At 44.7% G+C, this 15,837-nt stretch overlaps 1 protein-coding gene across 2 annotated transcripts in view; it reads left to right on the top strand.

The window, feature by feature from the left end:
• Positions 1–11,215, top strand: part of MTURN (maturin, neural progenitor differentiation regulator homolog) — a 29,217-nt gene extending 18,002 nt beyond the window's left edge. Inside the window, exons 3-4 of one of the 2 annotated variants that reach the window (XR_014021299.1) lie at positions 5,910–6,070; positions 10,744–11,215. Coding sequence is in view for 1 of the 2 variants with exons in the window: in XM_081288527.1 (XP_081144653.1) it covers positions 5,910–6,020 (111 nt within the window). In the remaining variant the exon portion in view is untranslated. Of the gene's footprint in view, positions 1–5,909 lie in introns of both variants that reach the window. The other variant, XM_081288527.1, reaches the window with a different exon arrangement.
• Positions 11,216–15,837: the final 4,622 nt, after the last annotated feature.

Raw genomic sequence — 15,837 nt, 5'->3', positions numbered from 1 at the left:
CAGCAAGACCCTATCTCTAAATAGAGTATAAAAAAGGGCTAGGGTGTGGCTCAGTGGTTAAGTGCCTCTGGGTTCAATCCCCAGTACCAAAAAAAAAAAAAAAAAAAAACCCAATCAGGATTCAATCATGGGTTTCTTGGAATCACGATGGTACCAAACATCATGGATCACTAAGATCAGTAGTGTCAGGTTACCCAAATGCTTCAGCTTCTCACTACTCAGAGTAGCTACTGGACTAGAAGTATCTTCATTACCTGGGAGCTTCTTCAAAATGCAGAATTAGGTCCCACCTGAGACCCACTGCATTTTAGGTCGATTTCTGGGTGCATTACCTACACAGTAAGGTTCAAGAAATGCTGAGGGGAGCCTCTGGAAGCAGCATAAGGGAACTTTTCATGAAGGCCCAGGGCACCTAATGTATGCACTAGAGGCCTCACTGATAGACTGCTGTCCAAGGCAGAGGCACCGCCTTCCCTCTGATAAAGACTCTAGCCACTGTATACAGAGAGTGCCCTCTTCAGAGTGATGCCAAATGTCAGCTGAATGTGGTGTCAGATAGATTATATCATTGTCCTGAGGCCCTCTCGTCAGACCCACAGGTGACTGGTGTTTCTGGGTCTTAGGACTTTAATTCTCAGCATTGGCAGCATCCCGTTCACACACAGCCTGCTGGGATGGGGGGCCTGCGGTCCTGTGGGATGGGAGGTTGCTCCCAGGGAGCCTGTGGGCAGCAGGGCTCTGGAAATGCCATGGTTCCTGCCAGAAGGAGCAGAAATTTGTTATTTCCCAGCTTACTCAGAAAAAAAGGGGGGGGGATGTGTGATTATAACTGTCAGGAATAATGTAAATATACCAGCACTTCAGCTTTTTTCACCTGTCTCCTTTTCCAGAAGGCATGGGCACAATAAAAGGAAGGACCCACCAGGGTGTACTCCTGACTCTAAAATTGCTGCTGCTTCTCCTCCTCCCCTTCCTCCTCTTCCTTCTGTACTGGGGATTGAACTCAGAGGCACTTTACCACTGAACTATGTTCCCAGTCTTTTTATGCAGGGGGTTGGGGTGGGGTGGTAAACCAGGGAGGCACATTCCCAGCCCTTTATATTTTTTATTTTGAGACAGGGTCCTACTAAGTTGCTTAGGGCCTCACTTAAGTTGCTGAGGCTGGCTTTGAACTTGTGATCCTCCTGCCTCAGTCTCTTGGGTTGCTGGGATTACAGGTGTGCACCACCACATCTGGCTCTTCTTGGCTGTGAAAGATTTGGATCCAGGAGTTAAATTTAGATTTGGCTTCCATAGATGGTAATGAGACAGATGAGAATGCTAGATTATATCTGCATGATATTCTCAGAATTCTAGGCAAATTCTCATTCTGGTATTTTAGACTGTGCATAGGTATACATAAATGTAGACATCAGCATTGCACATTTTCTCTTCTTTTTGTTTTTTATTATTTTGTGGTGCTGGATATCAAACCTAGGGCTTCTCATATGCTGTGGCAAGTGTTCTACCATTATGCCATACCCTAGCCCCAGTTTGAATATTTTGCCCATCTAGATTGAAACCAAGACCTCATGCATGGTAGGCAAGTACTCTACACCTGAGCCACATCCCAGCCTGGCATTACATATTTTAAAAACATGTATTTCTCAGTAGAGAACACTAAAACATCCAGCTATTAGGCACAGCATTGACTAGCATCTCAAGGGTAGCCTGATGATTAGGTGTGGAATGTCTGTAGTCAGATCACCTGGGTTTAGATCCTGGCTTTGCTATTACCAGGTGAGTTTGGCAGGTTACTTAGCCTCTCCAGGTCTTACCTGTAAAGGGGGATAATAATAGCACCTCCTCAGGACAATAGCACCTCCCCACAGGATTATTATGAGGACCAAAGGAATCAGCATATGTAAAGCTGCTCAAGACCATATCTAACAGACAGTGAGTTAATATTCACCATTATTGAAGTATGAGACATCCCCTCCTTCAGTGGGATGCTGAATGCAAGCCTGGAATCAAACCAAAAAGGCTCACAGATTGAGGTTCACCACTTTTTACTTCCTAGAGTACTGATTCACAGCAGGGGGGGTCTAGAAAGCAGCACAGCAGGAAAGAGGCAGAGAAGCCTGGCTGAAGCAGTCTACTGAGGCAGCAGGAACTCCCTGAATAACTGAGCTGACTGTGCCCAGCATAAGGGAAGCAGGAGAATCTGGCTGGGTGTTTCCATGACGCTGGACTGTTTGCAGACCACTGCACCTGCATGTCTTTGAGCTCCATCATTTGTTCCTCTGTGAGTTAGAGCAGGCGTCATGATTCATGATTCGATTCACAGAGGAGGATGCTGTGACTCAGCAGAGGCAGTGGCTTGGCAGATGTCCCCACCAAATAGAGCCCTGGCTTCAGGACTCCAGATCCAGTGTCTTTTCCCTCCCAGCCTCTCAGTGGATCTGCATCCCCTGCACTAAGTGCCTGAACAACCCAGAAAGCCATCAAGAATGGGCTTCTCTTCTTCAACCCCCACAAAATGTAAGGGGTGAGCAGTTCTTCCAAGAACAATCAAAACGCTTCCTGCTAAAGTGGAGGGCTTCCCATGTGGCTGGTGCTCTAGGACCTGTGACTGTGTGCTTTGAAATCATGTGCTTTGAAGGTAAAGGTAGGGAGCTAGAAAGAGGAGGGGGAGAGAGCTGGCTTCATGCTTGGCTTGCTGGGTCCACTTCAACAAGGTGTGCTAAACTGATGAGCCGGAGAGCGTTAAGTGCTCTTCAGCTTGGGTCAATATGTATCACCTGTGTCCTAGCAAGAAGAATGGTGGATTGCATGTCTGTTTGGGACAAGGAGGCTCAGCTGCACCCTCCTTATCCATGACAGTCATTGCTAACTGACCTTAATCTTTCCCCCTGAGCCTCAGAATTCTGAACCCAGGACTCCAGGCAGCTCTTACCAGTCACATCTGTTAAGTGAGAGGATCCCATTGTCCATTTCTCATTTACTGGCATCCCTTCAGTGAAGTGAACAGTTAATTTATTTTGAATTTCTGCATCTTCATTTGGTGTTTAGGTGACTCGGGAATTCCTGGTCATGGCAACAAGGTATTTTACCAGCTATTAGGGATGTGACCACTCTGACACTTCCACTTTGCTGTATCATCAAGCAGCTCTTCAAATAAAACTTGGCCACCTCATTGGCACACAGTGGTCATCTGTGTTCATTGTGACCAGCCATCTTTTCTCTCTTTGGAGGCAACTGTTTTATTCCGTCCACTAAAACCTAGAAGTGAGACAGTAGTAAGAAAAAGGGGGCTTCCCTTTTCTCCCATTCACATCCGAGATTAGCACACCCTGTCCAGACAAATTGAGACCCACCCTTCCTGCCCTTCCCCTCCAAGGTAACCATGTTGCTCTGAGACAGCTGTAGTACATGCCCAAGGGGACAGTATGTGTCTGCAGTGGTCTATGTCTACCTTAGTAGGCCATGTACATAGTATGACCAATAATGCCTCATAGATGATTTTGTCCTGAGTATGTCTATAGGGCACTGTGGGATCTGTGAGAGTTGCAGTTCTAGAACTTCAGAGCACAGGCATTATTTCGATTGGACCTCTACTTTTACTCTTTCCCCATTTGAGCAATTAGGAGGAAGTTGGGGAGAAGGTGGCAGGACAATAGACAGGCAATACAGACTAAACAGAATGATAACGTTGACGCTGACTTTTTTTGGTTGTTTTTTTTTTTTTTTTTTTTTTTTTTGTATCAGGGATTGAACTCGGAGGCACTCAACCACAGAGCCACATCCCCAGTCATATTTTGTATTTTATTTAGAGACAGGGTCTCGCTGAGTTGCTTAGTGTCTCTGTTGCTGAGGCTGGCTTTGAACTCGCCATCCTCCTGTTTTAGGCTCCTGAGCTGCTGGGATTACAGGCATGCACTACCGTGCCCTGTGATTTTTTATGTCTTAATGCTGTTCGTGTTTCAGCCATTAGGGCATCTTGGTGAAGTGGCTTGAAAGTGATCAGTTGCTAGGCCACTATATAAAAAAGTCTTTTGGTCACTCACTGCCAGGTTGTCACCGATAAACTCAGGATCCCTTAAGGTCAAGACTTCCTTCTGGCACAAGAGCTTTGGATTCATAATAACCAGGCCTGGCAAATGGCACTGTTTCCAACCAAAGACCTGACTGTGCCTTTCAAAAATGTTTATCATGAATTCACTCTGAATGTTCCTGATCATCCTTAGAGTGTTTGGGAAATACAAAAAGATGAAAAAGCAAAAAAAAAAAAAATATCCATCATCCCATAAACGAACCAAAAAATTTCAACATTTAGATATATTTTATTGAAGTCTTTTTAACGCATCTATGTATAAATTTTTAGAAAACTGTCTCATAATGAACATGCAATTTTACACTTAAGTACCAATTTTTATATCATTAAATAATTCAAAAACACCATTTTAAGTGGATATGTTAAGAGTTCATCTTACTGACACACCATAATTTATTTAACTCTTTTGCTGCTGAACATTTTAGTTGTCTCAACATTTTTATGAATTGCTATTCATAATAGCATGTGTTTGGGGGCAGAAAATAGAGTAGGAGACAGAGTTTTTAATGTCTTGATGGAATGTCAGTGCTGTTCATCATATGCTATCACTAACCTCACAGATATATGCATGTGCACATAGATTTTATGTTCCTGCATAGATATACAGTATGCTTTTTTTTACAGCTCAAAAAGCATTTTTTTTATATTGAGGATTCAATTCAAGGGCACTTAACCACTGAGCCACATTCCCAGCCCTATTTTGTATTTTATTTAGGGACAGGGTCTTACTGAGTTGCTTAGCGCCTTGCTAAGTTGCTGAGGCTGGCTTTGAACTTGCAATCCTCCTGCCTCAGCCTCCTGAGCCACTGGGATTACAGGCATGTGCCACTTCCCCTGATAAAAAAAAAGCATTTTTTAAATTAGAGCTTTATGGGTGTGTATAGTAGTTGGGTTCTTCCTGACAGACTCATACATGCATGGAATTCAACTTCAGTTCATGATCTCCCTTTTCCCTGCCCTCCCCCATTCTCCTTCCTCTACTTTACTAGACTTCCTTTCACTCTTCTATTTATTTACATTTGATTGGTTATTTTTACTTATGCATAAAGGTGAGCTTCCCTGTGGTATATTTATATATGCACGTAAAATGATTTTTTAAGAATTCATTTTGCATGTTTGCCTAGCATGTTTGATACTTAAAAAAAGGGACTCTACCGGCTGCCCAGAAAAACTGAGCCTTTGAGACACTAATCATAAAGAATTAATATTCTCTTCCAGTAAATTATAAAAACAGTGGTAGTGGGCGGGGCAGGGTGGTGCATGCCTGTAATCCCAGCTACTCAGGAGGTTTAGGCAGGAGGATTGCAAGTTCAAGCCTAGCTTGGGTAACTAAGTGAGACCCTGCCTCAAAAATAAACAGTGAAAAGGGCTGGGGAGCTGGGCACAGGGGTGCTTGCCTGTAATTCCAGGCTTGGGAGGCTGAGACAAGAGGATTGCAAGTTCAAAGCCAGCCTCAGCAAAAGTGAGACGCTAAGCAACTCAATGAGACCCTGTCTCTAAATAAAATACAAAATAGGGCTGGGGATGTGGCTCAGTGATTGAGTGCTTCTGAGTTCAATCCCTGGTACTAAAAAAAAAAAAAAAAAAGATTGCGGATGTAGCTCAGTGGTAGAGCACCCCTGGGTTCAATGTTCAGTACTGCAAAAAGCAAAGTAAAAATCAGCAGTAGGAGTAGTTGAGTCTTGGAGAGCAAATTGTAGCTTCTCTGTTGAGTCCTGTGAGGTGCTATGTAATGGGATGTGATGCCTTTGTTTGTCTTCCTGCCTATGGTCCATTTGGTGCTCACAGCTGCTTCTCTCTCCTTCTCTCCCTTTAGTTACTGGGGCTTCCGGATGCAGATGATGATGCATTTGAAGAGTACAGTGCAGATGTGGAGGAGGAGGAACCAGAGGCAGACCACCCCCAAATGGGGGTCAGTCAGCAGTAAACCTCCAAGGGCACCTTCTGGAGAAGGAAAGTGAGCCCGCTGTACCCTAGGTGGGGTTCTGTGCTCCTGGGTTAGCATTTTGCATTAGCACTTCGAAACAGGACGTCTGGCTCCCAGCATCCAAATTAAAATGAATTACCTTTTTAATGACCACACAATATCTGTGATGAGCTTTGCTCAGAAGTGACCTGAATTTCAGTCCCGCTTCAGTGGGGTTTCTATGGAGTTGTCTTGGTAGCCTTTGCCACTTTGAATTTAGAGTCTTTTGTGGCTGCCTATTCTCTCTTGAGTTTATGTTGGAGAATTAACATTCGCTGACTGGAATGTAGAGAACTCTGAATGTATTAAGGATGTGTTTTGAGTCCTCGCAGGTGACCTGGCTGAGGAACAGCATGGCAGAGAAGCAATGCAGTCTGCACTTTTATGTACCTTTTAAGTGTCCATAAGTGAAAGGTTTTGCTTATAAAGCATGAGTTTAAATATCTAGTCATTAAACTGCACAAGTGCAAATACAAGGGCAGAAAAGGATGATCACTTAGCTTTGGATTAAGAGGGTAAGAGAGGCAGAGAAGCCTGGAGTGTTTCGCCATCACTGAGCTGGTTACCTGGTACATAGCAGCTGGTTCCTGGTTAGATATAAATGTTACTTGCTTGTTCAATTTTTTTAAAAATGCTAATTCCAAAGCCACTATTTAGTCTAATAGTGGAAAATATAAAGGGGTGAAAGACAAAAACTAACAATTTCTTTAAGCAGTTTATAAACCATCCCATATATGAAATGAGACATTTACCTTCTGTCTTTCTAATGAGATGGCCACTTGTTAAATCAAAAAAAAAGTCCAGAATCAAGTAAGTGCCACTTAAACTTTGAAGCCATAGATCCATAGATAAATTTAGTAGGAAAATAAACCGGGATAAAAATTTTTTAAAAAACTATAACGGAATCCTTTACTTTCTTAATCATTTATTCTTAAAAAAAAAAGCCAAGAAAAGGCTCCTGTTCTATAATTTGTTTAAAATTATAACAAGTACTTTAAGGGACCTAATAGTAGTGAACTTTTAAAGTAACATGAAAATAGGCAACTTGATTATTGGGTGGCTTGGTTAAAGGGGGCATATTTAATGATCAAGATACTCAGACAACTCACAGAAACAACTGCTGTCTTCATTTAGCCAACAAATGCGTACTGGGGACATCTCTGTAATGCCAGGTTGGAACTATTTGACATACTCGTTTTCTTGGACCTCGGGCATCATCTCTGGTTCTAATCACGTAGGATGTGGAATGAATGCCTCTTTTACAGCACTTGACTTCCTCTAGCATCTGGGCTGGGAATGTTCCAAACATGCCCACATGTGCCCGTTAGGTTGTCAGTATTTTGAATTTAAAAAAAATCAGTAGCAGAGGCCACAGAAATCATGGGAGTCTTGTACATCTTCCAGGCATGTTGGTGTGAACCTGATCGTCTTAGCATTTTTCTGTTTAATTAAGTGGTGCTGTGAGGAGCTTGGCTGCTCGTGGTCTAATAGTGTGCTGTACTTTTCTGTCATCGGGTAAATAACACGGTGGTCTCCATGTTTTATTCTTTTTATTGGGAAAGCACATTAAAGGTTAATTTCAAGTCAGATCAATTTCCCTAGAGTAACCTATTAGCAAAAGCAGATTCAGAGTTTCATCCATTGGGGTGTGTCCTGCCTCAGCAGCCCTGCCCCGTGCCCACTGGCTCTGCCCTGAACAGAGGTCATCATGAGCTGACATCTGCAGAGAGTGTCAAGGTTTGGTACCCTTCATTTTAATACAATGGTTGCAAGAACGACTTCTGCACCAAAAGGAAGATAAGTGATAAGCTTGCTCCAGTTCTAAGGTAAACTGGAATTTACACACACAGGGTTTTACATCTAAATTTACATATGCTTGGGAATGGAATGGTTGTTACTGTAGAATATATCTTATCAAAAAAAAAATGTTTAGACTTGAACCAGACACATTTTGGTATCACCATGTTAATGTTCTGTGTATAAAAATTGAGCTGAAATGGTCAGCCACTCACTGAGAATTCTGGTCTCTGTTCTGCCTCAGTGATGGGGGAGAGAACACTGTGTGACTTATTTCATGGTAAAACCCCAAAGGCTTTAAGCAGATCCAATTGTTTCCTCTAAAACTTCCTTCTCTGACAGTGTGCACATCCCTGCAGTGCTCTGGTGTGCTTACTCAAACACTCCCTCCAGCCCACACCGTGGATTGGCACCTGCCGGTCAGTTAGATTGGGCAGCCTATGTTAGGGAATTGATTCTGTGGTGCAACAGGTGTGGGACCTTTCCTAGACACTCACTAGGAGGTACAGCTGTGTGCTGGGGTGAGGAAAGACCCTAGGTTCTAGCCTTGACTCTGCCTTTTTTTTTTTTTTTTTTTTTTTTGGTACCAGTGATTTAACCCACGGGCTATCCCACTGAGCCACATCCTCAGCCTTTTTTATTTTTTATTTTAAGTTGCTTAGGGCCTTGCTATATGGCTGAGGCTGGTCTCAAACTTGAGATCCTCCTGCCTCAGCCTCCCCAGTTGCTGGAATTACAGGTGTGCACTGCCACACCTGGCTTGCCTCTGCCATTGACTGTGTGATCTTGATGAGTCATTTGGCTAGTCTCTGGAACAGGGGTATTTGCTCTTCCAGCTTTTAAGACTGGCCTTCTTTACCTGCTTAACCAACTGTATGTATGTAGGAGCAACCATGAAGGACACTTAGAGACACAAAAGAAAGGTGTTTGGAATCTTGCCAAAGATACTGTCCCTAGGATGCTGGCCCCATGGACTGCTTTAGAAAGTGTTGATTTGTGAGTGTCCAAACCTCTGGAGCCTGGGATGGGCCCCTGCCTGTGTGGCTGATGAAATCCTGTTTCTCCTAGGAGAGGGCATAGGGAAAGCCCCAGAAGATGTGCTTGTCTCAGCTGTACATATGCTGCCTGTGGAGGGCATAGCTTCTTAGTGTCCCAACATTGGAGGCTTTGGAAGTGGTATGCATTTAGCTTAACTGAGAGGGGAGATTTGCATGTAGAACAATTGAAAGACTGTGAAAGAGTCCTTTGACTTTTACCCTGTCATTCAGGAGAGAGAAAGTAAAGTGGGGGAGTGGGGGTGAACGTGGGGGATGTGCTGATTGCTTGTTGATCCCTGTGGCCAGCAGTGAAATCTGAAATCATGCCTGTGATAATACACCAAACCTTGATCCTGGGTTTGAGTGAACCACGGAGACGTTTTTCCTGGCTGCCTGGTTGCTTTCCTCTGTCTGATGTGTGGAGCAGGCTTCAGGGAACTGCAGGGACTGCAGGCCCAGGGAGGGTGAAGCTCCACGCAGTGCCTGGCACCACCATGGGTTCAGTGCACCGAGGTGTCCACCCGTGTCCCCCAGGCCCACAGCAGCACATAGTACATTGTTCTTCCACGAGCAGAACACAAAAAGTCTGTTATGTTGGGAGATTGTCCTTATGTCCTGGTGCCAGAATTGGGCTCCCAGTATACTTAAGAGAAAACTTCTCTAGTAGCAACTGTCATTGTTCATGTATAAACGGAAACTGTTCTCTAGCACAATATGCGTCTCTGAATACTGTTCCAGTTTCATAAGAGCACAAAGTGGATGGTCCTAGGGGAGCTGTGATCCCAGAGCATCGGTGCAGTTGATATTTTAGGAACCTGCTGGGCATGTTTAAATTCATGAGCTGGGAAACTAGTATGAACAAATCTGGCTTCGCACAGCGAGAGGCACGTAGGAATCCACAGGACTTCATTTGGGGTGGGAGGAGAGGAATAGGCACAATGAAGGAGTTAGGTCTCTAAGTCAGGTGTCTTGAGTTGGGGGGGCACCCTTGACAGTTACCCCATGAGGCGCAGGAAAACTGTTCTCCTGGATGACTCTAGGGGCCTCCTAGCTTTAGAGAATTGACTGCGGAGAGGACTGAGAGGAAAGGCCTTGTGCTGGTGATGGCTTTGTGATTTTAAAAGTGCCCCTACACCCCCCGGTCCCTAGGCCAAAGGATGCATTAGGTGTTCTGCACATCTGGTGACATTCCTTCCCTTAATAAAACCAGCTGCCGGCCAGAGAAGCCTGTCTTCCAAGAGTGCTGACAGATCCAAGAGCAGCTATCATCACAGGCAGGTAGAACAGGAACCCAACTTGGGTCTCACCAAGGCTGCCAGAGGCCCTTGTCGGGCACAACCATCTGCTTCACCTGCTTCAGGGTTGCAGAAAGAGCACAATGAAAATCCCAGTGAGTGCTGACTCCAAAGAGATGTCACTGCCTGTCGGTTGCTTCATCTTCAGAGAAGCCTAACTCTTTTTTTTTTTTTACATTAAAAAAATAATCTTCTTTCATAAAGACCCAGTTTTCTTGGTTTTATTATAACAGGTATGACATGAGAAGCTGAGGTCTTTTAGGTTTTATATGGAATAATTCTAAGACTTGACAGAATGCCAGTAGCCCAGGGTGTCCGTGGCAGTGTGCTGTCAGCATTTCATGTTCGAAACCCCGCTTACAGCACCAGAAGGCTGAATAGGCACAAGCAGTTCATGGTGTGTACCAGGCCACACAAAAATCAATACTGAATTGGAACTGTACTCAAGTTGTTTGGTACTAGAGAGGAAGCTGACAGTCTGTTCTTGGTAAACTACCTTCCCCTGGTTTTTTCTTCCATTTTGTTATTGTTTCTCAAGATTCTTTTCTTTACCAGGTACTTTCTGATACAAGCGTCAAGTCGCAGAGTACTCTGTACAAGCGTCAGCTTTGTAGAGGAGGAAGTAAACCTTTAATGCCAGGCAAATTGGAACCCATCTGCCTGTCAGTCCCAGTTGGTGTATGAGAGCACATTTAGCCATCGACAGGAGAAGCAGAAGCAAGGAACAATTGTTTTTGTTGGTTTTGGGGGTTTTCTTTGGGTTTTTTTTAAGGCAAGACGTGTTTCCTGTAGGGTGTGTGTACTTTCTTTGCCTTCACGTTTCCTTTGAAAGAAATCTCTTGTAAATTACAAAACTGTGAAATGGGTTGCCAAAAACCATTGCCCTTTGTTAGATGCCTCGAACAGTGGAAAAAAATCTCTCCTGCACCCTGTCCACATCTGCTCCCTCCTCCCTTCCCTGGAGGGAGGATCTCATCCAACGATGTAATTACCATACGCTTGCTATTAAAGAGCCTTCCAAACCCTGCTGGTGTGTGCCTCTTGTTTACTCTCTCCACAAAGTTTGGTCCTAATGGACACTTAAGTACCATGGGCAGAAGTGGAGGTGGAAGGAAAGCTGAGCAGAGGGATTGCGAAGGAGGTAGTTAAAAAAAAAAAAAAAAAAAAAAAAAAAAAAAAAAAGAATGTCACCCAATTAAAAAATGTAAGCCAAAAAAAAAAAAAAAAAGAAGAAGAAGAAGAAGAATAGGAGAAAGAGGAGAAGGAGGTGGTGGTTACATAAAACAGATCCAGAGGTTAATAATATATGTGTTTGGGGGTATCCATAGCTCTTACCAGCATTGTAGCTGGTGTTTAGTAAATTTCTATACTACCTCTGAACTAGTACTTTAGTATGTGAGGACTTTTTGGGGGGTACTGGGGATTGAACTCAGGGGCACTGAACCACTGAGCCACATTTCCAGCCCTATCTTTTTTTTTTTTTTTAAGAGACATGGTCTCACTGAGTTGCTTAGCAACTCACTTTTGCTGAGGATGGCTTTGAATTGGTGATCCTCCTGCCTCAGCTTCCCCAACCACTGAGATTACAGATGTGTGCCACCATGCCCTGCGGACTTACTTTTAGTTAGCAGTCCTTTATGACACAATTAGAAATCTGTATCCTGTGGCCATTCTGTGACACCACTTCCCTGTGACTTTCCTCCCAACTGTCGTTATTCACTAAACAATAGCACTTAAATAATACATCTGAAAGTTGGCGGTAAGTTTCATGATTTGATTAAGAGTAAATTTCTTTTTCCAAATAAATTGGTCTCTATAGATTGTTAAATTAGATTGAGAGTGGCTTAATAGAGAGCCCAGAGGCTCTTGTGTGTGTTTTAAATAACTTGATTTGGGGTTCTTGTTTTCTGGTGTGGCTGTTTTCAAAGAGGTGGACCATTCATAAACCTTTCTAGACCTCACAGGTCTGGTGCAGACCAAGCCTTTCTTATGAGGGAATCTCTTTTTTACTGCAATTTGATTGCTCTTGTGAATGTATTTTATAAAATGCAGATGGCCCCTTTGAGTGCAGGGACTAGTATTAGTCATATATTTCCAAGCTGGGTGTGTCTGAGCCTCTACCCACCCCTTCACCAAATTGAAAATACATTCCCTTTTTAGATAATCATTCTGTAAGTGGTTGGCTGGGCTCAAGGTTCTAGCCCAGATCTGGCCCTCACTGACTGTGACCCCCTCAGCCTGTCCCTTCTGTGCCCACTCAGCCTTTGTTTCCTCATTTGTAAAAGGAAGAGTGGGGGATGCAATGCTGAGCCCCTTTCTGACACTGGCATTAGGAGTGCGCCTTGACCTGGCTGTGGAGCCAGCAGGGAGGGTGGATGTGATTCACAAGGGACACAAAGTCTCCCAGAGCCACCGGCATTGACTAGCTGTTCTCCAGTGTCCAGAGGATCCCTTATTAGAAACAAAGGCCCCAGCTGGTGGCATGGATGTATAATGAGCCAAAATGTCAATCCCTCAACACCCTCTCCTGCCTTCCTGTGCTTCCCTTCTCCTTGTGGTCAGTAATAAGAATTCAGAAGCTGTACCAAAATAGGAGGAGCAGAGAGTCTTGCTCCAGGATGCAATAGAGTCTCATTTCCTTTAGAAACAAACCTGGTTTCCATTGTAAAGTCAGGCCAAGTGTGATACCACGTTGTCCTCAGTGCTTATTATGCACACGTGTGGATGGATGTGCAACCCAAGAAATAAAGTAAAACCCACTACACACTGTTTGAGCCTGCACCAGGGTTAGACCAAGCAGATTGGTGTGTGTGTGTGTGTGTGTGTGTGTGTGTGTGTGTGTGTACAAGCGTGCGCATGCACGCGTGCACCAGCAGGAGTATCTGGGGAATAGTTTTCTCCGGTGCCCGGCTGAATTGGGATGAATGAATATTCTTTTCTCCTGTTTGCAGATGTGGCCATCTGGTAGTTTGGAAACTGGATAAATGCAACCTGAATTAGCAGGCACTGCACCTTTTTCCTCTTAGTCCCATGCTAGGGAAAGAAAAGAAAAAAAACAACTCTGAAATACTGTCCCATTCATTGATCCACCTTTTCCCCCTCTTTGAAGTAGAAAACCGTGACATTTATAAAAATCTGAGCAAGCTGTAAGTCGGTAGCCAAAGAAAAGGTAGGCATTTTCTAGGAGAGAGCATTTAAGTAGCAAAGATATTTTCTAATGAAATACTGAAACAACATGGAGTGGAAACACCTGCAGGGAAGTGAAGTTGGTCCTTCGGGATGCTTTTTAACTGGAATCCTCTAGAGGTCAGCACCACATAAAGAAAGGGCTTCCCGGCACTGGATACCCACGCCCTTTCCTTTTCTCTTTGTGAAGGCTTTGCGAGAGGAGGGGCTGTCCCAGCGGGGCACAGGAGAGGAAAATGTATATTTTTCTTTATATATAAGCCCCTCCAATTTGGCTTGTGTTGTTTTTTGACTCTTCTCACCCATCTTTCTCTGCAGCTCCTACACCCACGTATCACACATTGCTAGTTGATTGACCAATCAATGAAGTGTGGCATTTAGCTCACTCTGGGAGGGGGTAGGGAAATGTCAAAGATGAGGTGGAGGCATGCTGCATTTTGCTTTGGGCAGGTGCAAAGCCGCTCTGCATTCTGTCTGTCTCCTGCTTATTAGCCCACAGACTTCCCTAAACCTTGCAGCTCCCAATGGACTCCAGGGACCACAGGTTTCTTTTTAGAACCCAAGTCCACCTTCTTGAGGTCTACACGGGTCAGGAGTGCAAATGGGAGAATTTGAGCATCTTTGAGAGATGTGGCCAGAATTGTAGTGGGAACCCTCTGAAAACTGGCAGGCATTCCTGGGGGCTCCCAGGCACAATAGGCAAGAACACCATGCAGGGATGGCCACAGGCTTCCCCACCACTTAGGCCCAGATCCTGATCCAGAGGTAACCTTGGGAGTCCCCAAAGGCTCCCAGAGTGGCCTAGGGTTTTCTTTTAGCCCTGTAAGGAACAGAAGGGGAAAGGACAAAGGATTTCCTCCCTTTCTTTCTGTTGCTCCTTCTTGTCCAGGTCTCCCAAAGAGGCTTCACCTACACCACAGTTGACTAAAGGGTATGGTGGGTTGTCCTTTGTTAGAGGATTGGCCTGAGCCTGGGACCCACACTGAGAAGGGATATGATGAAAAGAAAACAGTTCTCAGCACAATGGAAGCCAGGGCTCCCCAGAAAAATATCTTAATGCTCAGTGCCTTAACAGCAATTTCACTAGTACCATTAAATTTCAAAATGATAAGCTAGATGTGGTAGTGCATGCTTGTAATCCCAGTGACTCAGGAGGCTGAGGTTGGAGGATCTTAAGTTCAAGGGCAGCCTGGGCAACTTGGCCCTCAACAATTTAGATCCTTTTGGCCATGCTGGGGAAATTAGGAAAAACACTGATACTTTTGCTGGGTGCTGTGGTGCACACCTGTAATCCCAGAGGCTCAGGAGGCTGAGGCAGGAGGATAGTGAGTTAAGCCAGCTTCAGCAATGCAAGGTGCTAAGCAAATCTGCAAGAACCTATTTCTAAATCTGCAAGACCCTGTTTCTAAATAAAATACAAAACAGGACTGGGGATGTGGCTCAGTGGTTGAGTGCCCCTGAGTTCAATCCCCAGTACCAAAACCAAAACCAAACCTGATACTCCCCCACCCCACCCCCAGGTATCCACATACTTGCAAAGATTGGACAATGGCTGGAAGAAAGATTTGGAAAAAAAAAGATTAAAAAATGAATGGCAACAGATTTATAAAACAGGATTTTCAGGCATGGGCAAGCCCTGGGGAGAAAACCCTTTGGCCTTCCTTTTTGGCTCCTTCCTAGGTCTTGTCTTCTGAAAAACCCCTGAAGCATCCCAGCACATTCTCAGCCCTCTCCTTCCCCTCTCCATGCATAGGTAGGAGCCCACAGACCCTTGGTTCCCACTGCTGCTCTGTGCTGGCCATGCATGGAGGGAATGAATAGAAACCAGATACCACATGTCACAGAACACTGAATTCACTATGTGCCCTTCTGCTTGTTCGGCTCATCTCTTCCCTGTTGCCTTCATAAACACAGGGAAAGAAAAGCCTGCCAGGTCAGTATCCCTTAAGGAAGGTCGGTACGCAGACTCACCTTTCCTGCTTCTGGGGTCCTGAGTGTCATCATGTATAGGCAGCCCTGTGACTGGAACCCTCCACCGACCCCAGAATCATGGGCTCGCTGGGGAGTGGCTATGGGGAGTGCATGCGGAGCCCACATGCTCAGCTTCTCTGGTTTCCAAATGATGCGAGGTGAGAGGAGGGAACACAGGTGAGGTGAGTCAGGAGAGGCGGGTGGAAATGGATACTCAAAGAACATAAAGCTGTCCTGCCCTGGAGAGTGGAGGGAGCACATGGTGGGACAGAAGGCTTGGTGTTCTGGATTGCCCCTTGCTTTTAGTTCTTTAGTTTCTTCTATGCAGAAATGTTAAGGGATCCTTTGAGCCTGAGAATATAAGGGGCCATGAGAATACAAACTTGTAGAAGATTAGCTCTCGAATGGGCCTGGAAAGTAGGAACTTAAAATTTTCGGATTCCAGAATCATCTGATACCAGAAGTGGAAGCACACAGAGCATGCAGTCTGCC

Source organism: Spermophilus citellus (assembly GCF_964194105.1).
Source record: "Spermophilus citellus genome assembly, chromosome: 3".
Taxonomy (NCBI): domain Eukaryota; kingdom Metazoa; phylum Chordata; class Mammalia; order Rodentia; family Sciuridae; genus Spermophilus; species Spermophilus citellus.
The sequence above is the reverse complement of the archived record's forward strand: the minus strand, read 5'-3'. Positions and strand labels throughout refer to the sequence as shown.